At 40.5% G+C, this 22,269-nt stretch overlaps 1 protein-coding gene across 4 annotated transcripts in view; it reads left to right on the top strand.

The window, feature by feature from the left end:
- RCAN2 (regulator of calcineurin 2) overlaps window positions 1-22,269 on the top strand; it is a 272,608-nt gene that overhangs the window by 33,059 nt on the left and 217,280 nt on the right. For 3 of the 4 annotated variants that reach the window (XM_042986496.1, XM_042986498.1, XM_007085110.3), the window contains exon 2: window positions 9,787-10,013. In XM_042986496.1, coding sequence (XP_042842430.1) covers window positions 9,789-10,013 — 225 coding nt within the window. In that variant the 5' untranslated portion in view covers window positions 9,787-9,788. Of the gene's footprint in view, window positions 1-9,786; window positions 10,014-22,269 lie in introns of those variants that run through there. The other variant, XM_042986499.1, reaches the window with a different exon arrangement.

Genomic DNA, 22,269 nt, shown 5'->3' with positions numbered 1-22,269 from the left:
CTCTCTCTGTCTTTCTCTCTCTCCTTCTCTAATAAATAAACGTAAAACTTTTTAAAATTAAAAAAAAATTCTTAAACCAAGCTCTTTTGAAGTTAACCTATGAAACATTTAGACTACCACCGAATTATAAAGACTATATTTGATTTCTTCACTTGATCCCACAAACCTCTCTCCCCACCCTTTTCCACTGTGTGCTGTGCCCCCAGTGGCTGAGCCGTATACTCAGTATCACAGCTCCCTTACCCTCTGGTCTGCAACTGGGTTTGGCCAATGGAAGGTGCCAGTGGCTCACAGGCAGAGAGCAAGATGGAGACATTTATCCCTCTGGTTCACTCTTTGTGGTGCCACTGTGGATTGGCTATACCTCTCAACCAAAGGTCTACTCTTTGAATTGAATAGACCTTGGGTGTCCCCATTCTGAAAACCCCTCCCCTCTTCTTACCACTTCAGGTCTAGGGATAGTGTGAGTCCAGATTTTGTACTGTGTGTTGTGGTTTCCATATACCCTGCCCACACATCTGTAAACAGCTGCTTTATTAAACTCTTTTCAAATTATCCAATTTGAGCATGCCATCTGTTTCCTACTGGGACCTTGACTAATGCAATGACCAAAGCTCTTGTCTTTTGAGTGATGTGTTCTAATATTGCTTGTTTTGTTTAATAAATGTATGGTTTATTGTAGGTCATTCTTTATAGAAATAGATTTTCCTGTCTTTTTAAAAAATGTTTCCATATTTTGAGAGAGAGAGCACGGGCAGAAGTGGGGGGGGGGCTGAAAGACAGGGAGACAAACCATCCCAAGCAAGCTCTGCATTGTCAGCACAGAGCCCGACACAGGGCTCAATCTCATAATTCTGTGAGATCATGACCTGAGCCGAAACCCAGAGTTGGCTGCTTAACCGACGGAGCCACCTAGGTGCCCCAATTTTCCTGTCTTTAAGAACAACCTCCTCAACCCTCTAACCTTTTATAAAAGATGGTGTTTTCTCTACTTGACTCTTCTCTTGCAAACAAGCCATTTGAAACGCATTTTCTTGATGATGTCAGTTAGGGTTGTGGGAGTGGAATACAAATGCCTATCTGACCCTGAGCAAATTTGAGGTTCTTCTTTCCCTCTTTATTTTCTCCACTGGAAGAATATTCAGGATTCACAAATCTTGCTGGGAGATCATGGGTGTTAAAAGACTGCAGAAGCACGCACATTATTCTGATCAAGTTAGTTAGTCCCATCACTCCTATGGAATCCAGTACAAAAGGAGATGATGGAAACAACTCCACCGCCACCCCCTGCCCCCTGCCAGTTCATCAAAATTCATAAGAAGGTGCTTCCTTAGGGAACCGAATTAATTGAATTACGTTCTTGTGGGAGCTTAAGGTGGAACAGTGGCTCCAGAAGGAATCCTGAAGGGAGCCATGACCAAGGAATGTGGCTAACTTCCTTTGAAAACCATGAGTGGAAAAACTGCATGTTCCTGATTCTTTCAAGACTGACCCCAATTGGTGTCAAGAATAGCATGAGGTTCACACAACTCAGCAGGTGTGAAAATTCTGCAGCTGAATTAAATAGGTTCCATTATATTTCAGAAAGAGCTCTAATGGGTTTCAGTGGAGCACAGCCTAAGAATATCATGTTTCTCCTTTGTATGTCAGGATGGCTGAAACGGTTTGTTGTTACTAATATACTTCAATCTCTCTTTAAGATGGACAAAAATGAGCAAAAGGCCTGGTTTATCCCTAAGAGGATCTAGATATTAAAATACCAAAAGGACATCAAAAAGACCTTATCCCTTAGGCCAGACCAAAAGTGATAGCTGAGGGTATTATTTAATTTAAAATAGTTCTTGTTATTCACATAAAAGTTTTCTTCTAATAAGCTTATTTTGTCTCAGCTATCATTAAAGAATCAATTTTAGAGCCAAAGGGATTTTTAATGCTGTAAAAATTAAAGTTTTCTAGTCTTTAAAAATTTGAACTGGATTCATTTAACCTTATGTTCAACTTAAAATAATAACTATAGACATTTCTTCTGTATTACTTATTAATTCAACATTGCATTTTTAGTTATTCTCCTTAGCAGTCAAGTTGGCATTGTCATTTTTAAGTTCCTCCAAACTAACAAACCTCCCATAATCCATTTAATTGTTTATCAATCAAAATTGAACTTTAAGTCAAAGTGAATTACTCCTTAATCATTTCCATTTATCCTGTTTACTTATTTATCCTCCTCAGCTGGCCATAAGATGGGATCAGGCTTTTTTTTTTTTTCCTGTTTATTGCTCTTATTGCAAAAAGTTTTAGATTCCTGTTCTTCATTTAAAAAGCAGACAAGTTAAATCTTTAACATTCTTTTGTCTAAGGAGAAATAAACCCAAACTTAAGTTGCTTTATTTAAGTGTTGGCTTATTTTTCTTCCTTAATGAATCATTATTTACTATTTTAAAAAAATCTCACTTTCTAGTTTGAGTAACCTGGAAAATGAAAACTTTAGGTGGATATGAGTATCACATTAAAGGTTTCAACACTGGAGAAAGCTTTTGGGAAAGGTTATAAATTTCCCTTTCTTGAGTATCTTTAAACCCAAAGATAAACAGTTACCTCTTTTGCAGATTTTCTTTTTCTTTTTCTTTTTATAAAGTTTTATAAAATTTATTAATTAATTTTGAGAGAGAAAGAGTGAGTGAGAAAGAGAGTGCATGCGTAGGGAGAGACGGAGAAAGAGGGAGAGAGAATCCCAAGTAGCATATGGAGCTCGACAAGAGGCTCAATCCCATGAACCATGAAATCATCATGACCTGAGCTGAAATCAAGAGTTGGGTGCTTAACCAACTGAGTCACCCAGGCTCCCCTCTTCTTTTTTAAAGTTTACTTATTTATTTTGAGAGAGAAAGAGAGAGAGAGAGAAGAGCGTGGAGGAAGGGCAGAGAGAAAGGGAGAGAGGGAATCCCAAGCATGCTCCTCCCTGTCAATGCAGACCCCAACACAGGGCTTGATCCCACGAACAATGAGATCATGACCTGAGCTGAAATCAAGAGTCAGATGCTCAACCAACTGAGCCACGTTGGCACCCCTCAGATTTTCTGCTAATCATGGAAAGATAAAAATCTCAAGGTAAGAAGAGACCTTAATGGAAATGCCAGCCAGCCAGTCCACTGGTCCTTGGATTCCCTCTGTGACATCCTGCCTGATATTTGTCACCTGCTCTATGGAGCTTACTCACTGGCTGTCACTGATACAAGTTTCCTACTAAGACATGAGGCAGGACATTTCTGTTTTAATGTGAATTGTTGACAGATCCATGGTACCTTTTATTAAATTGAATTCTTTTTCCCTGGTTTGACTTCTTAGTATCACACACAAAAATTCTATTTCCTCTTTTGAAAATTGAAGGCAACTATGATTCCACTCAAGACTCCTTTCGTGTGCTTTCGTAGGCTATGTTTTCCCATGCCCCTGTTTTTTAGATGATGTGATTTTTGGCCCCTTGATGAGACTGAATCATCTCCTTAGAAAGACGTCTAGTTTTTCTGTAGTGAGTGGTACTCAGAATTGGCCATGATGTTCTTCTCTCCATGTTGAGGGGACTCAAGATGAGAATATCACCACCCTAACCCTTCCAAAGTGCTATTAGCCTTTCTTATAGGACATACCTCAAACTATTGATGGGATGAATTTACTTGATAGTGAAGCTAGTATGAAAATGAGTGTTTCCATGGTGGTTTACAATCTTTTTTTTTTTTTTTTTTTTAACCCTCTCGGCTGTTCTCATGGATTATTTAGAATTATCCCCTCCTTCTATATCCAGACTTATATAAGACTTTCTAGACCAGAAATCCTATGAACAAATGCATGACTCCCCATTTGCATGAGATATATCCCATTCCCAGAAAGGTAGATTTTTTTTTTTTTTTAGAATTCTGAATTTAGGGATCTGAATCTCCTGCGTATTGATAACACTGTGACAATAATGATATCCAACAGAATCAGATGACTCCTTGAGGTCCCTTCTCCTGAGTTTAATTGTGCCCAATAAATGTTTGCCAGGAATGAAAAGTAGGGAGTTTGGGAAAGATTAATTCCTTGTACAGAAGCCTAGCAATGTGTACATTATTCTTGTTTATTGGGGGAGAGAGAATTTGTTCACTTATTTGTGCAACAAACATTTATTCAGTTGCTAATTCTTTGATACTGAAAGGGCATCTTTAAGTTTCAGTGTTCATAGGAGGAACTATACCCTCTTTATTTCAGGTCTTTTAATGTTTAATTAATAAGTGCTGTAGGGTTTTCAGAGGATCTTGGATGAAATCATTTCCATGTTATAGCAAAGTAATGAAAGAGTTGAAAATCGTCCTGTCTTTGGGCTTCCTCCTTCATTAAAACGAGTCAAATTCAAGCATTTATGTTCTCATTGCTACCAACTTGGTAAGACTATATATAACCATTAGCGCATTGTTAGTGGTGTTTGGGAGGGACAGGATTTTTTAGGTTTTTATTTTGTTTTGTTTTTATCTTAACTGGTCTTTTTTGCTTTACAATCCTCTTTCCCTCCTCCTGGAGTCTCCAACCACACTTGTAGCAAATAATGGAGCACCACCTCTCTTCATCTCTCAGTTTAATACTATGGACTTAACAGACACGTGAAAACATGCTCAATGTCACTCCTCATCAGGGAAATACAAGTCAAAGCCACACTGAGATACCACCTCACACTGGTCAGAGTGGCTAAAATGAACAACTCAGGAAACTACAGATGCTGGCGAGGATGTGGAGAAACGAGAACCCTGCAAACTGGTGCAGCTGCTCTGGAAAACGGTGTGGAGGTTCCTCAAAAAATTAAAATAGAGCTACCCTATGACCCAGCAATAGCACTGCTAGGAATTTATCCAAAGCGTACAGGAGTGCTGATGCATAGGGGCACTTGTACCCCAATGTTTAGAGCAGCACTTTCAACAATAGCCAAATTATGGAAAGAGCCTAAATGTCCATCAACTGATGAATGGATAAAGAAATTGTGGTTTATATATGCAATGGAATACTACTTGGCAATGAGAAAGAATCAAATCCTGCCATTTGCAGCAATATGGATGGAACTGGAAGGTATTATGCTGAATGAAATAAGTCAGTCAGAGAAGGACAGATATCATACGTTTTCACTCATATGTGGATCTTGAGAAACTTGACAGAAGACCATGGGGGAAGGGGAGGGGGAAATAAGTTCCAAACAGAGAGGGAGGGAGGCAAACCATAAGAGACTCTTAAATACAGAGAAAAAACTGAGGGTGGATGGGTGGTGGGGGGGGGGGTGGAGGAGAAGGGAAAATGGATGATGGGCATTGAGGAGGAACTTGTGGGATGAGCACTGTGTGTTGTAGGTAAGCTAATTTGACAATAAATTATATTCATAAAAAATTTTTTTAAATACTATGGGCTTAACACTCCTGGACATTCCTGTGTCTACATACTTAGCAGTAGTAGATGGCAACCGGCTCCTTAGTGCCAGATTCCTTTGCTATTGCCTTGCTCTTGATGACCCTACAAGAGTAATGAATCGCTTTACTTCACATATTATTTTGGAAGCTTCAAAAGACATTCATATGCTTTATCTCATTTGATGTTCACGGGAGACCACAGGGTAGACAAAGTCACGTTGTTTCTCCATTTTGCTGAGGTAAAAACCACAGTCCAGAAGGGATGTGATGTACGGAAGGAATGGAACCCAAGTGTCCTCCTGGGGCCCCTCCTAGCGTTTCATAAAGATGTCCTTTCTCTGCATGTAAGGAAGTGTTGAGGTTCTTCCAGGGGACCCTTTATATTTTAATAGTGGATAGTGGTTTTCCTTTACCAGATGCACATGATGATGGAAATTTATGCTTCCTAAATGTCAAACAACAGAAGAATGGTTAAATAAATTATGACAGATCTGTACACTGGGATACTATGTGTCTATTAAAATTAGTGTTTTCAAAGAATATGTAATGGTACAGGGAACTGCTCTTGATTATATCAATGTTTCAAGAAAGAAGTGGGATATGAAACAGCAGGATCCCAATTTTGTTTAGAAATTATACATGTGAAAAAAAAAACAAAACACTGCAGTTAACTAGACCAAAATGTTAGTACAATTTTCTCTGGATAGTAGGATTATGGTTTGCTTTTATTTTCCTTTTAAAATACTTTCTGAATTTTTCAGTTTTTTCTTGAGTGAACTTGTGTAATTAAAAAATGTAAGTGTGATTTTAATTAGACCCTGCAGATTTTCCATTTTAGCTAGAAGAATCATTTGAGTGGTTCTTGCCATCTTTCATTTATACAATTGCATTTTATAAGTCAAACCTTAACACTGGAGTGAGCAGGTTGTCCTCCTTATTAGTGGATGGATTTGAAGCAAATGCTATATTATTAGTGTATGTATTTTAAGTTGGCCACTTTAACTCATTTGCTTGTCTGTTATTTTTTGAACGTGACTCCTCCTTACAGAATTCATTAATTCAGTCGAACATCATTTTGAGGGCTTTCTCTATGACCCAGTCTAAAGACTCACTGGTGAAGACGGGCCAGTCTCTCCTGTCAAAAACACCTGCTCTGGTTTGAGATACAGACTGGTAAAGCAGTAGGCATGGTGCAGGATGATCGGGAGAGAAGGCTGTGTGCTGTGTGCTTAGGATGTGCAGAGGAAGGATGCCATATGCATGGGTCATGGGGGCATGGGGGGTGTGGGGGGGGTGGCTGGGAAACCCTCCCAGAAGAGCTGCCTTCAGCTCAAGAGGCAGCTCATCATTTCGATGACCAACCACAGGTTTAGAAATAAGGATGACACATGTAAATCTTCTTATGCTATGCAGGTAACTGTTGCCTCAAACTTGTTTTACAAGCCGTTCAGAGTCTTGAGATTAATTTAAAAAGAGAAAGGCTCTAGGGCCTTTACATTTCTGTATTGGGGAGTTCTTTGGGTCTTCAGAGCTTCCCTTTCTTCGTGTTTATTTGGGTTTACTAAAGGTTAGTGGTGATGCCGAATAGTCCTGCTCTGAGATTATCATAATGATGTGTTTCTAGAGTGTTTTATATTACTTATCCTTTTATGTAGTGGTTAGTACTGATTTTGAGCACTTCCTCCACTCCCCTTTCATTTCCTCCTCCCCTTCCTCCTCTGCAGAGGGGGGGAAACAGAGAGATGTGCTTGTTCTCATTTTGTAAAGACAAACTGAGTCGTCGAATGATCGATTGACTTCCCCAAATTATGAGTTGAGTCAGTAATGGAACTGGCACGAGAAATCAGGGTGCCTTTGTTCAGAGCTCTGACTTCTAAAATATTTCTCCATATAAGTAGAATACGTTGTTTGCCAAAAATGCATTCACCTTTTAAATCTTTACTGAAAGTAATGAGCTTAAAATAAAGTCTCTTGAAGATAATCGTATTGTTACAGCTTAGAACAGAAGTTAAGGCTATTTGAGTAGATTAAAATGAGCCCTGAGTAAGGCTTAATATTTGGTCTATTTAATTAATTTGTTCAGCAATGGATTTTTATTTCTTTCGGAAAAAGAGTAATTGAAACATTCTCGGAAAATATTTAGGGACATTTGGGGATTACTTTTGATTAATTTAAAATTTTTAAATAAGAGGGACAGGATTAAAAATAAAATCAGTATTGACACATAATAGCTATACTTCATGCTACTGGATGACTATAACTTCATTATTAAAAGGTTTTCCTATAATCCATTGATGAAAATAATACTGTTTTAATGCTCTTACTAATTATTCTTACTATTAAAATAATTAGTACTCTAATAATAATAAATGATGGTTATTATGCATATTATAGTAACATTTGAAGCAATAGTATAAATGAATATGAAGGAAAAAATACATATAAGTATTTTGTTGAAATTTTTGTAATTACAAATATTCATATATTTTGGATTAGTTATAGAATAAAACAAAGCATAAGAGATACACAATATTTTTATTTAAAACAAGTACTTTGTAGGGCACCTGGGTGGTTCAGTCGGTTGAGCACTGACTTTGGCTCATGTCATGATCTCATAGTCCGTGAGTTCGAGCCCCACATAAGGCTCTGTGCTGACAGCTCAGAGCCTGGAGCCTGCTTCGGATTCTGTGTCTCCTTCTTTCTCTGCCCCGCCCCTGCTTGAGTTATGTCTCTGTCTCTCAAAAGTAAATAAACATTAAAAAAGTAAATAAAAATAAAAAATAAAATAAGTACTTTGTCAATTTAAATATAGAAAATGGATTCATTGGAGCTTTAACTTTAAAATACAGGAGTTGTTCTATTTTATTTTATATAGACGAGGATTTTTACTTACCACAATTACAATGATCTGCTTTTAGAGTTACTAACTCACAATTTTAAAGTTTTGGCTCTTGTCCCAACCAGGCCCTAGGTTTTATATATAACGCATTATTTATATTACCATCGAATGATGCTTATCAGGATCCCACTTGGCCTTTGTTTCTAGGAAAAATAAAAACAGAAAAACATAACCTCATCACCTGAGTGATCTAATCAGAGTTCGAGAGAGACACATGCAGAAACCCATCCGTACTTGTTTGGGGACCAGAATTTGTGTCTAACAAACCTCATGAGGGCAGAGTGGTGTTCTGTGGTGCCCACCCATCTGTCCTGTACTCTGAGGCCCTTTAGTGATGGGACTGGGAAAATGGCACTTCCAGAAGATGGCCCAGCAGCCACACTGTAGGTGTCAGTCAGTCCTACATGCATCCCACGGACAAATTATTTCACCTTTGGGGCTTCTAATCATTGAGCATGATAGGCATGAAAATAGATACAAAAGAAAAATGTAGATACTACCTATCCTTGGGGCATATGGGGAGACGGACAAAATCTACTACAATGTGTCAGTATCAGAAAATGATAAAACTCTCCAACCATTTGCAGTGGGATAAAAATCTGAACATTGGAGTGAGGAAGTAATAGAATGATTGAACACAGCTAGGTAAAAGGAATACGAGAAAGCTTTGTGATGGGGACTATGAGGAAAGGAAATCTATATCTATATCTATATCTATATCTATATCTATATCTATATCTATCTAACCATTAGATCTATTATTAGATCTATCTATTATAGATCTACCTATTAACCAAGAGAGTACTTATTTTCGAAATCCAAGGTTCACAAATAGAGTAATCATCCCAGGCAGAAGGTAGGTGTGTGTGTGTGTGTGTGTGTGTCCGTGTGTGTCCTCATTGTGGATAAAATATTAACTGTTAGAGTTACCATAAACAAGATTCGGGTGGTGATGAAGTAGGTTGTACTTCCTTAAATACAGACTTGCACTAATCTTGATCTGCTTCATTTCTATGATATAGGAAAGTGAGCTCTGGTGCCAAACTCCCTGGGTTTGAATTCTAGTCCTGCCATTTCATCACTGACATAGTAAAAGCTACTCACTTGCTTTGTTCCTCAGTTTCCCTGTCTGTAAAACAAGGATCACGTTGATGCCAATCTCATAGACTGTTGTGGACATGGAATAGATTAGTTGATGCATGTCGATCATTTAGAACAGTTCCTAGAACTCAATAAAGGACAGTCATTAGTAGTAGCAGCAGTGGTTTTATATAATTCATTGTCTAACTTATGAAAGCACTCTCCTGAGTCCATTTGATTCTCATAAGGAAGCAAAGGCTCAGAGAGTTTACATAATGTTCCCGGGTCCCACGTCTAGGAAACACTGGGCAGCTCGGCCTTACGATCAAGTTTTAAGGAATCGATGCCTGTTCTAACACATGTCCGTCTTTGTGTCCTCAGGAATGAGGGGAGAATCTTACTTCATTGGAATGAGGAGCCTCGGGCAGCAGGGGCATACCCCGGAAGATGGAGAACTTTTCTTGCTCTGCTGCATAGACAGGGACTGGGCTGTAACTCGGTGTTTCGCAGAGGAAGCCTTTCAAGCAATCACTGACTTCAACGACCTCCCCAACTCACTGTTTGCGTGCAATGTTCACCAGTCAGTGTTCGAAGGAGAAGAAAGCAAGGTAATAAGCCTTTTCTGCTCCTGAATCCTGGGAAGATGTGGCATTGTCTCTGTCTTGTGGCTCATTTGTGATTGCGGTTTGGAAATTGTGGAAAATGTGTAGTTGGCTCTCTTCTGGGCATGCACAGCAGTAGAAAAGCCTACTCTGTGACCAACTAACTGTGACAAGGTTGTACATGTTGAATCACATCTCATCCTCGGAGACCCATATGCCTGCCTAACAGAGCAAGTGGTGTTAGGAGTAGCGATTGCAGGAGATACCCCTTTAGGAAGCAGATGTTGTTACAACAAAAAAGTTTTATTTTCCTATTCTATTCCCTATTCCTATTTCCTATTCCTATTTCCCTATTCTGCCAAAACCATGATTTGCCTTTCTCAAAATGGCACAAGCTCTTTTTCACTCCTGCCCCTCCTGCAGTGGGATGAATGTTCCCAAAATAGCTGTGACCTGAGTCCTGCAGCCGTTATTGGGAAGGTAAGCTGGCTGGTCCTCTGTGTCTTGCTTTGCTCAGTGATACCACACAGGGTGGAAATGTTATGTGGGTGGTGAGAATCTGAAGCGAAAGTGGTTGATTTGAAATGATTGGGGAATGAGGTTGTCTGTGTACAAGTATCTTCCAGAAAATGAAGCTTCCCATTTTAAGACACAAGCTTGATTCAGTGTAAGTGTTCTTGGAAATCAGAGTTAAATATTCTGCTTGGAGATCTTTTCAAAGTTCATTCTAGATTTCTCTGACCTTTTAAGTAGGGTGTCTGAATAGATCAAACCTTCCCTGTGGATGTGGATTTCTAATTGTAATTATTATACTATGTTGTAAAACATGGGCAACAATTTTGGGGGGAAGGGACCCTTTTTCCTAAACTAAAGTTTATGCCTCTGTGTGAGACGTAAGAGTAGGATTTATTGATTGCCATTTTACAAATTTGGGCTGTTTTGCCAATTGCTAAACTCCAGTCTCTTTTGCCTGAAAACAATTACTGGAAATCTTTTTTTTTCTGGATTTTATTGGTTTTGTAAGCAATTCTGATAGCCTGGACGACTAGGAATTGTTTCAAGCCATTTAAAGATAGTTTTATATTGATATTATTTTGGCGTTGAACATTGAAATGTTAGGCTAAAAATAGCTTGAAATCCAAGGACTTAGATGCGATCCCCTATTTAAAGTAAGAAAATGGCACATAGTCTCTTTGAAAGAAATTGGGAGTTTTGCTCTTGGATTATAATCAGTTTATAACACAGATTGTAATTTACTCAGAGCCAGTAATTTCTCCCCCCCGCCCCCCGCCGGAAACCTACCTGACATTAACTATGAAACAAGATTCTGTGTTTTCTCATTCTATCATCTATTTGTCTAAATTAATCAACAATTGGATGGATTTTCCTTAGAGGCCAAATGAGGACTTTGATTCTTTCCTGATTAAATATTTCTTGGTAGATTGAAACAGTCAGACCTAGGGAGGAGCTTATCTTATTTTGGAGTGTGCTTAAGCATGATTGATCTGCTGAACCAGGATTGGTTATATAGAAAGACAGAAGCATGGGGAGAGTTCATGGGAATTTTCCCACATCTATGCTGATGTTCTAATCTGAGAATGAATCACAGATTACAAAATATTTTCATTTAATTTGTATACAAAGTTGGTACATTGCAGTTTGATCATAAGTGTTCGGTTTTAAAATGACCTTGATAAAATATTGAATTGAAATCAACCAGATGTAGTTCAGTGGAACCAAATTATCAAATTATTTAGACCGTATTTTAATAGCCGACGAGGTGAATTTTGTAATTGGCCGAAGTCTACGTAATTAGGCTTATTAAATCAGATGGAAAGTTTTCTACCTTGGTGCGATTTTATAGCCCCCATTTGAAGAAGAGAGTCGATAGGATATCAAATTATCTGATCTAGATTCAGTTTTAACTACATACACATGGTTAAGGATGACAAAGCAAGATGATCAGATGCCAATGAGGTAACAATAGCAAGGAGCCATGATCACGGGACACTAGAAAAAAATGTGTTTGGGAACCTTGGGGCCCCCCATCTTCATTGCCACCTCTTTCTCTTTAACTTCCAGACCTTTATAGTCTTCCCTTTACCTCCATTGTTTCCCACTATCTTAATAAAACTCATTTATTTTGTATGCCGCTCTCTCAGGAAATTCTTTCCACAACGTGCAAAGTTCATGAATCTAAGTCACAAAGTCTGATGATCATTCTCTCTCCCAAAGGGTGGACACTTTGGGCACTGTGCAAAGTTGGTAAAGAGATATTTTTAGGTAGAGGGAAAAGAAACACGAAGCATTTCTAGCACTCCTATATTTGCCTGTGGACAAGGCTAGCCATGGTGATGTTCTAAAATACTTGGCCTTGGGGGGCACCTGGGTGGCTCAGTCGGTTAAGCGTCCGACTTCGGCTCAGGTCATGATCTCGCGGTTCGTGAGTTCAAGCCCCGCGTCAGGCTCTGTGCTGATGGCTCAGAGCCTGGAGCCTGTTTCAGATTCTGTGTCTCCCTCTCTCTCTGACCCTCCCCCGTTCATGCTCTGTCTCTCTCTGTCTCAAAAATAAATAAACGTTAAAAAAAATTTTAAATACTTGGACTTGGAAGATGCCTTCAGTAGCCTGGAGTTCTATCAGGGAGATAAGACATTGGAAATGGAGCTTAGTATTCATTTCAGAGATGCCGGTGGGTTGTTGGCAATATATGGAACTTGTTTTGGCAGAGCCCTTTCTTTCTTGGCACAGTCTACTTTCCAGTTCATTGTTTCTTGATATTGACGGACTACAGTTTAGATTGTTTCTTGCAGTTATTATAATGCATACATTTTAATTTCCTTAGCTGGCTAGGAATTAAAGCTTCTGCTTTCCTGACTGTCGTGTATGAGTCTTTCAGCAGTCTCTGCTTTCCCACCTGTCTGAGACCATTTTTCTGAGCCCTTTTCCTTTTTGAAGTAATTTGGAAACCACTAAATTGGGCTATTAACGTAGGTACCACTGTAAGATATGATCTTGTTATGATAGTTTCTGTTTGTCCAAGTAATAAATATCCTGATAAGTTCATTTCTGCTATCCTCTGTATCCTATTCTGACACCTAAAGAACATTTTAAAAACAGCTTTGTGAAAATTGTTCACTCCGATTTTCTGTTAGGCAGAATTCTGCGAGATTGTATTTTGATTTGATGCTTTTGCACGGAGTGAGCACATACTTCAGAGTGGCTTGTTGTGGTCCAGATGGTTGAGATTTGTTTATATAACACAAAGGAAAACCGGAGCTGGAGGAAATTGGCATGTGAAACCAATAAATGCAGATTGCTGTTTGCGTGCTACAGCTTGAAGGATAAATATTTTTGTATGAAACACATTTAGAACTGGGATCTTCACAGCGTGCAACACCTAAAAGTTACTGGGGTTCATTTCCCTTTGGCATGCTCCCCTGGGTTGGCCTTTCTGGATCCAGCCGGGTTGCAAAAAGTCATCTTGAGGTAGGTGAGGCCGCAGGGGTATCCCGGGGGCTGCCCTGTGTCTGTACTGAAGACGGGTGAGGGTCTGCTCACTGGGACACGGGCACGCACTAGTAGATAAAGGAGAACAAGGAAACAACACCCACGAAACATTTCACCAAATTCAATTCAATAAGGAGAACCCTGACTTGATAATGGCCTCCAAAAATTATGAATTTATTCAGTTTAATGATGATGATGGTGATGATAATAGCAGCGAATACTTACATAGCATATAGCAAGGTGCCAGGAGCTCTTCCAAATGCTTTATAAACATGAAAGCCTTTGATTGTCATGACAACCCTATGAGGGTGGTGTCTTTCCGTTTCTCTACCTCCTGAGCATGTACCAGAATTGCATTCCCTGGAAACTCAGGCTACTTCTGCTCAATGTGGAAGCAGGAGTGACCTGTCATTTCCAGGGTCAAGCATTTCATTACCAACGCTTGACCCTGAAAAATGTTCTTTTCATGCTGCCGGGGCAAGTGGCATTGTTGGGGGTGCCTGCCCAGGCAGCGGGTTGTGGGGTGAGGAGAGTGAGGACGCAGAGCAGGGCCCATGAGGAGCCTGCAACATGACAAGAAAACAAAAAAGCCTTTGTTGCTTTAAACCACTGGGATTTGGGGGTTTGTTGTCCCGAGTGTAACTTAGTCTGTCTAAATAGACTGATACTCATGGTTGGTACCATAAGTACAGGGCCTCTTGACTTTTAATTCTGGTTCATTACCCACCATACCTCAGCTTCTCTCAACTCTACCGTGGAAAGCAGATTCTAGAAATAAAGTTGGCTATCCACCAGCATGAACATTCAGGTAACAGAATGTAAGGCAGAGAACTCAGGTAATTCAATAGCAAGATTCAAGCTAAACATAAATGCATTGAATCCAAATCACTCTTGTAGTTAAGCTGTGATACTCATATGAATAAAACCTGCTTTGTATGTCCGCTTATACTGACATTTTGTGTAACATTTTTAGACGTGACTGATATATTGAGTAAGCCAAGTGAGTAAAAAAAATTAGAGATGTCTTAAGCACATTTGTTTTCATAACTACCCCTAGAGAAGAAGAGGGAGAGATAAAAGAAAACAAGTGAAAAGAAAAGAAAAAAGAAAATGAAAGCTGATAGGCAAAGCTTTGGAAGATCTTATGGAAGCCTGTAATGGTTCCCTGTAATGAGATGATTTAAGGCTGGGGAAAAAAAGTCATGCTAAGGATATGCAGCAAAGGCTAAACAAGAAGATGATTGCAGTTTAAGTGTCACCGAATATAGGTTGAAGAAAACAAGAAATGAAGTAAACTGTGGTGACCTGAGGGTGAGAAAATGATAACTGAGCATTTGTTTTAAATACTAAAGTGGATAGGGGTGCCTGGGTGGCTCAGTCGGTTAAGCATCCGACTCTTGGTTTCAGCTCAGTTCATGATCTCGAGGTTTCTGGGTTCGAGCCCCGCTTTGGGCTCTGCCCTGGCAGCACGGAGCCTGCTTGAGATTCTCTGTCTCCCTCTCTCTCTACCCCTCCCCTACTCACACTGTCTCTGTCTCTCTCAAAAAATAAATAAACTTACAAAAAAATAACTAAAGCAGATAACAAATTAGATACCAAATATTCAAGGAATACTTTTGAGTCTCACCGTTTCTCTTGTGCTTTTCATCCCTGATAGGTGGAAGTGACATTTACAAATAGGTTTGTTGCTTTAAAGAAGGTTTTAAATTGTGAAAAAGACAGTGGATATCATTGTACTCAGTCAGGTATTCCCGTTTTCTCCTTTCTCTGGACGATGGCTGGGAACCATAATTAGTCACCGCTAATCACTCGGGGGCACCTGCCAGATGAGAGGCCCAGCGTGGGGCAGATTTGAAAGCTGCTGTAGGACATTCCCTGGAACCTTAACCTTTCTTCAAATGACTGAAATATTCCAGAGGCATATTTAGTGTCTTGCTTCGCCACAGCACTGAGTGACCCCCTGGGGCTCCAGCGCCTGACGAGCCACTCTAAATGCCCCACTTAGCTACCTGAAAATAATTGAGGCAGTGGAAAGAATTAAGCCTGATGCATACAGAGTTGAGAATATTTGGTTTCTGTGCCAAAGAGCAGGTGAGCATGTATTCTTGATGGCACCTGGGGAAAAATGGCTGCCATGTTCCAATTAGTCTGGGATAATATTGAAGAGGGACAGGGAGCTTTTTTCCCTTCTTGGAAAAATGAAGGTTCCTTGGAAGCCACTAATTTTGATTTCCACCAGAGCTGCTGCTGGCCTATCCAGTGACTCTGTGAATTATGAGAAGCTGCCCCCAGGGGCAGAGTCTTAGGGCATACTGCCTGGGCCATGATGGGTGAATTTGAAAAAATGGTCCCCCCTTTCCCCAAGGTGAAGGAGTGAGTGAAGCCCTGAGCAGTTGTGCGTGGCTTGACAGTTGGAGGGCAAGCTGGATTCCATCCTCTACTTTCCTCCCAGGCCAGCAGCCTCTCAAAAATGCACAGAAGGCAAAACCATCACAGTGGCCCCGGTCGGGATGGATAATTTTTAGTTATTTCAAATCTAAAGGATGTGTAAATTGAAGGAATAACTATTGAGTTATCACCTAAGAACCTCCTTTTTTAAGAGGCAGTTTCAGAGACGGAGCCCCGGGGAAGCCTGGCGAAGGAGCTTTATTGTTATGTTTTCCTTGCTCTCACCAGCTGAAAATGGCATTGGCTTCACCTTGCTTTTGATTCTGTTCTTGGTTCGGTGGTCTGAAACGCTGGACCCGTTCAGAGATAACCAGACAAAGTCAGAGAGTTGGGACATGAACTTTAAAACAATACCAAGGTATCCTTCACAGCAGGTCTGACATTTAGCTCCATGGATGAGATCAGTGTGATACAGATGAGCTGAGTGCCAGTCCTATTAATATCATGTGATACTTGTTCTACGTTACTGCACTGCTTATACTTGGTTATTGTCTACTCATTTATGATTTTGTGCATACAGTGTTCAACCATACTTTCCTGCTTTTTGGGAAGAATGGATATATCGAAAGACAACCTGTGTAGTTCATTTTGTTAAGTTTGATCACTTTCCAGTGGTATTTTGGTAATGTATTTTGCTGGGGATGTTTTATCATACAGCACAACAACATATGTTTTAAATACAAACACTATAATCCCCACCCATGTTTTGAGGTGGAGACTTGATCAGATACATGACATGGGTAAGACTTTTCAACAAACATGTTGAAATATATCTCGTATCTTGTTCAAAGCCTACACTCTCCCCGCCCCCCCCCATACTTGTAGCTATTACTAACTCCAGATTATTTAGTATGTTATTATGCATAGAGTGCACTGCCTTATATGATGGTCTGGTCTCCAACTCCAGCTGGAGGATTGCAAGTATCTTGAAGGCAATAGTGCAAAGCTCATCATTCTTCTGTATCCTGTAAAGTCCCCCACGGTCCTAGACATAACACGGGCACTTCCAGAGAGACAGAAGGGCCCTGTGAGAGGGCTTGGGCTACCCAGAAGCTCTTGGGTCCAAATCCTGCGGCTACCACAGACTAGTTGTGTGATCTTGGTTAACTTAACTTCTCTGAATCTCAGTTCTCTCTTTTATAAAACGGGGTTAACTGAACCTTCCGTGTAGGTTTGTTATGTGATTAAATGAGATGAAATGCTTAGAGGAGGGGGTGCAACACTAGGTCTTCTTGGTAAACATTGCTTCCCTTTCTCATTCTCTTTCATTCCTGTCCCCATCACCCAAGGCTGTGACCGTTCATCTCTGGTTCAAGGAAAGAAAGAGCCCTCCTAAAACCATGTGTTTAGATGACACATGTGCTGTGGAAGTAGGAAGAAAGGCTTGATTTAGCCAGTCTTGGCTAACAAAGTTGTACCCCCCATATCACAGCCTTGGGCTCTTGAAAATTTAATTTCAGTCTTGGCTGCATGAAAACTATTTCTGTGTTGGTTTTAAGATACATGTTGTTCACGGTTCCCCAAATAAGAGTCATGTGTTATGTTTTGTCTAGAATATACTACCAAGAAAACTTTGTTTACCTTGGGGAACTGGTATTTTTCTCACTAGGAAGTTTATGTAACTTACATGTTTGTTTGTTTGTTTGTTTGTTTGTTTGTTTGTTTTTCTTGGCTTCCAGGAAGCTCAAATTAAGAATTAATACTCAATCATGGCCCCTCTCTTGATTCTTAATGATCTTGATATGCTGTTTCTTTTGTAGTAACCTAATTATGTATATGTATAATTCAAGAAAACTTTCTGAATTATCTAATCAGACTTTGCTCATATTTTTATGGGAAGTTTAACAATCATCTTTCAATATATAAGGAGGCTGGCCAGGAGTCACTGATGGTATATTTTGCAGATGTTTAAAGTTCCACTATGAGTAGGAAAAAAATGACCTAAATTAGTAGATTATATATTTTTATTTTATTTTCCAAAAAATTTTTTTAATGTTTATTTATTTTTGAGAGAGAGAGGCAGACTGCAAGTAGGGGAGGGCAGAGAGAGAGGGAGACACAGAATCCGAAGCAGGCTCCAGTCTCCGAGCTGTCAGCACAGAGCCCGATGCAGGGCTCGAACTCACAAACTGTGAGACCATGACCTGAGCCGATGTCAGATGCCCAACAGACTGAGCCACCCAGGCACCCCTAGAAGTGCATTTTAAATTTATCGCTATGTAGATGACGTTCAAAGCTTTGCAAGGGGCATAGAAGTCAAGAGTTTAGCTCTTCAAATAGCTTCTTTCCAAATTTTCAGAGAAATGAGTCTTCAATATTGGAAATTTGGCACTGATAACTAGTTTTCATTAAAGCTAAATACGGGAGTCAGGAGGTGGGGTCATCACGATTTAGAAAGAGGAGGAGAAGGTGAGCATATATGTGGTTTCCTGGCCCTGCTCTTGATCTGCTTCCTTGTTAACACCTGGGTTCTCAGCTGCAGTGGAATTGTCTTTCCCCTACAGAAACTTCTCTGAGTTTACATATCTAAGCAACTGTGGTCTCTTCCAAAAGAACTCCTCTTTGGGCATCACTGATAGGGCGTTCTTTGCAACGTTTCGAGTGGTGCAAAGCCTTTGTGGATTGGAAGTTGTGGAAACAAACAAATCACTCAGAGCCGTGTATGGTGATTCAGGGCGGGTAACCAGACCTCGTAAAATAATTTTTATTTAAAAACAACACACACAAAATGCCGTCATGAAAAAGAGCTGCGAAACCATGGGAATGATTTTCTTTTGGAGGTTGGGGACTGACTTTGGGGAATTCCAGAAATAAACCACGAAGGCATTGCTACCGTAAGGTCACCTTTTGGAAAATGAAACAGTTGTAGACCTAGTGGATTACATAGGATGCAGATTTTTTTTTTATTGTATCTGTTTATAAGGCACCCTGACTCGCAAACCTGTCTCTTGCTTGCTTTCTTGCTGAACAGAGCAAGCCTTAAGAACAAATACATTGTGGTGCGAGGAACATCCCGTTCCCAAGTACCTCCTGCTGTGCTCTTAGAGTCTTACGGGCTCGAAGATTATTTTCTAATCAAGAATTCCCTTTTCAGTGAACCTACCCCTAGGGTACACTACATCCTAAGTTATACTTAAGATATATCCTAAGGTGTATAATCTACATACCCAGGGAAGGGCAGTGACTCATACATATACTGGCAAGGGGAGAGAGTACTGCATTAATCAGACTACTCAATCCAGCCATCGAGTTTAACAATTATTGAAAATCTACCATGTCCCGTGACCTTGGCACCGAGAGTACAAAGACGAACGAGGCGCCAGCCCTCACGAAGCTTAATGTTTCCCGGCGTGTGATAATTATAGGACACGTCAGGTGACGCGAGAGATGGAAGTGGACGCAACATATACACAAGCCCAGGGAACGGGCGTGCCTAAGAGGGGAGGGAGAAGGCTCTGCGATATGTTTTTGTTTTTTCACCTTGAGCCTATACCTTGACCCTATACAACAGTCTCCAAGTGGACCCATCCTTCGCCATGCAGTGTGCTGGCCGGGGTGACCCGAGGACAGATTTTTCAGCCCGCCTCTTGTGTAATCAGCATTGTTGTCCTGTCCCACAGGCCCTGTTTTGAAAGGACATCTGACGTGTGTTGGGTGGCAGAGGGAAAGAACTACCTCTGACTTTGGCAGGGGCTTCTTCACCCAGTAAACCGGGCCACGGTGACAGGCGATGCATGGATGGAACATTCCATATGTGACCCACGTGTCCTAATTTTCTCCTTCAGTGTGTGAAATTTTTGCTTTCCTCGGAAGGTGAGCTGTGAGCTTGCTTATTTTAAAAACTGCACCCTGTGAGGAGAGAGGGTGTTCTTGGACAACATTACGTCATTGAAGCCTCTAGGTGTTGAGTCATCATTATTTTTAGGCAGCTCCATGCTTTTTTTGGTTGTTCTAAGAATAGCCCCTGTGTCTGGACTCTACAGAAAGTCACCTCAATAAAGATCCTGTCACCACTCCACAGTTGGGATGGAATGCTTTCTTAATTGCCAGATTCAGGGCACACTCTCCAGCACTTTACCTCCCAAACATTCCACGTTTTGAGGTTTTCTATGGTCGACATGATGACTTTGTCAGGAGCTGTCCCTTGAATTTGTTCAGCCCTTTGTCAGACGTACATATGGTTGTGAATAACACCAGGCACGACAGAGTCAGATGCCTTCCTTCCGTAAGGGCTCCGTGTTGCCTGTACTCGATGCCCATTCGGTTTGTGAATTCCTTCACCAGTGACTTCACCCAGTTTTTAAACATTTCAAGACATATTTCCATGCCTTGTATTTTGTGGGTTGAGTAAAATCTAGATCCCTCACATTGGGAGTGGGGTAGAGGGTGCTTACCATTGGCATCCACACAGGATCAACTGAAAGCAGCCAAAATAAATGTTTTTATAGCCTGTTAAACTAAATAAGCATATAAATTGTAAACCATATTAGAACTTGATGACAGGGCAATAAAAAGGACCGATCAAGCTTAGAAATGGAACTTTGTGGGTCAATATAGAGGCTGGTTTTCCCATTGCCTATTCAGAGCATATACCCAAGTATGATCAATTTATTTTATGTGGCACTTTTAAGCCCATAGGAGTACTAATGGCTGGTGAGCCGAGCCAAATGCTATTCTAACTGAAGCATAAAGGGAAGCAACTGCTTGGAATAAAATGAGGCAGTTGTTTAATATTATGGTACAGGACACCGCTTGTGTCTGGAGGTGACAGGGCAGTCACGTGGTCTGCGTCTACACGTGGCTGACAGGGCCAGTGATGGTGCGGTGGGCTTGCTGGGAAGACAGCTTTGTTTTGAGCCCTAGGCACCCTGACAGGGTCAGTTCTTCTTTCGTTCCCTCAGACCTCAAAACCCCTCCCCAACGGGGGCCATCCTGTCTCTAGAGAAATAGCGTAGCATAGTGACTAAGAGAGAGGAGCTCAAGCGCTGATTAGCCTGGTCTAAACGCCTGTTCCACTGCTTGTCACTTGTGTGACCATGGGCAGTGTATTGGTCCTTTTCAGGCCTCGGTGTCTTCACCTGTAAAATAGCATAAATAGTGGTTTTTACCTTATAGGGGTGTTATGACGACCTAAGTGATAAAGTCCACCATGCCTTGGTCATAGCAACTGAAAATGTCAGCTAGTAATAGTAATTTCTGCCCGTCGGTCAGATCTTTTGCATTTGGCATCATTGTTTTCTTTATGTTTATTTATTTTTGAGAGAGAGAGACACACACACACACAGAGCATGAGCAGGGGAGGGCCAGAGAGAGAGGGAGACACAGAATCCGAAGCAGGCTCCGGGCTCCGAGCTGTCAGCACAGAGCCCAACGCGGGGCCTGAACTCACAGACCGTGAGATCATGACCTGAGCCGAAGTAAGACGCTCAACCGACTGAGCTACCCAGGCGCCCCTATAGTTGGCATCATTTAAAACTCATAGGACTTTTTTGCTTCCTTCGGCTTACGGTTGTTGCCTAACTCATCAAAGAGCAGTAGTCAGCCTGCCTTGACTATTCCCTCCACCTCCGGAAGAGCTTCTGAATCAAGGTCAGGGGTAAACAAGATGACTTTCTTTTGCAATCTGAACAAATACCAGTTTATTCACAAGAACCAGCCCAGAGAAACGATCATTTGCAATCTTTCCTACATACAATGTCTTGAACAGCCATACATGACTCTATTGCACCAGTAAATTGCCAGTACTTGCTAGAAAGCTCCATTTTCCTTAATGTTGAATGTAACGTTAAAAAGACTAGTTATAGTCATTTGGCAATCCCATTTATATACTTCAATATGAAGCCTGATGTGTACTGGGCTTTATGTTACGGTCTGAACAACGTCCTTAGAAGTTTCTTGAAAAGATGAGTTTTGCCTTCATGTTTTTCTTTCCTTTTGGGCTATCTTTTCATCTGTTTCCAGAGAAAACTTGATGGATTGGTCAACCGAGCCTTCTTTGTAAGTAATTAAAGTCATTTCAAATTTTCATTGCAGGAAACAAAAGTCTATTGAATACAAGATATTTTTCTTTGCTGGTGTTTCATCCTCATTTGTACCAAATTTCGAGTATGTGGTAATTGCGATCGGCAATTTAAGCGGGCCCAACTACTTTAGAAGGGATTAACATTTACATTAGAAAGAGTAGGTAAATGAGAAAATCTGAATATGATTTTTTTTCATATTCATTAAGTATTTTAAGAGTTTTGCTTAGAAGATTCTGTACTTAATGCAAGCATATTTTTCAGAAGAAAATAGTGCAGGAAACAT

This window comes from Panthera tigris, chromosome B2 (genome assembly GCF_018350195.1).
Source record: "Panthera tigris isolate Pti1 chromosome B2, P.tigris_Pti1_mat1.1, whole genome shotgun sequence".
In the NCBI taxonomy this organism is placed as follows: Eukaryota; Metazoa; Chordata; class Mammalia; order Carnivora; family Felidae; genus Panthera; species Panthera tigris.
Note: the sequence above shows the minus strand (reverse complement) of the source record. Positions and strands in the feature narration are given on the sequence as shown.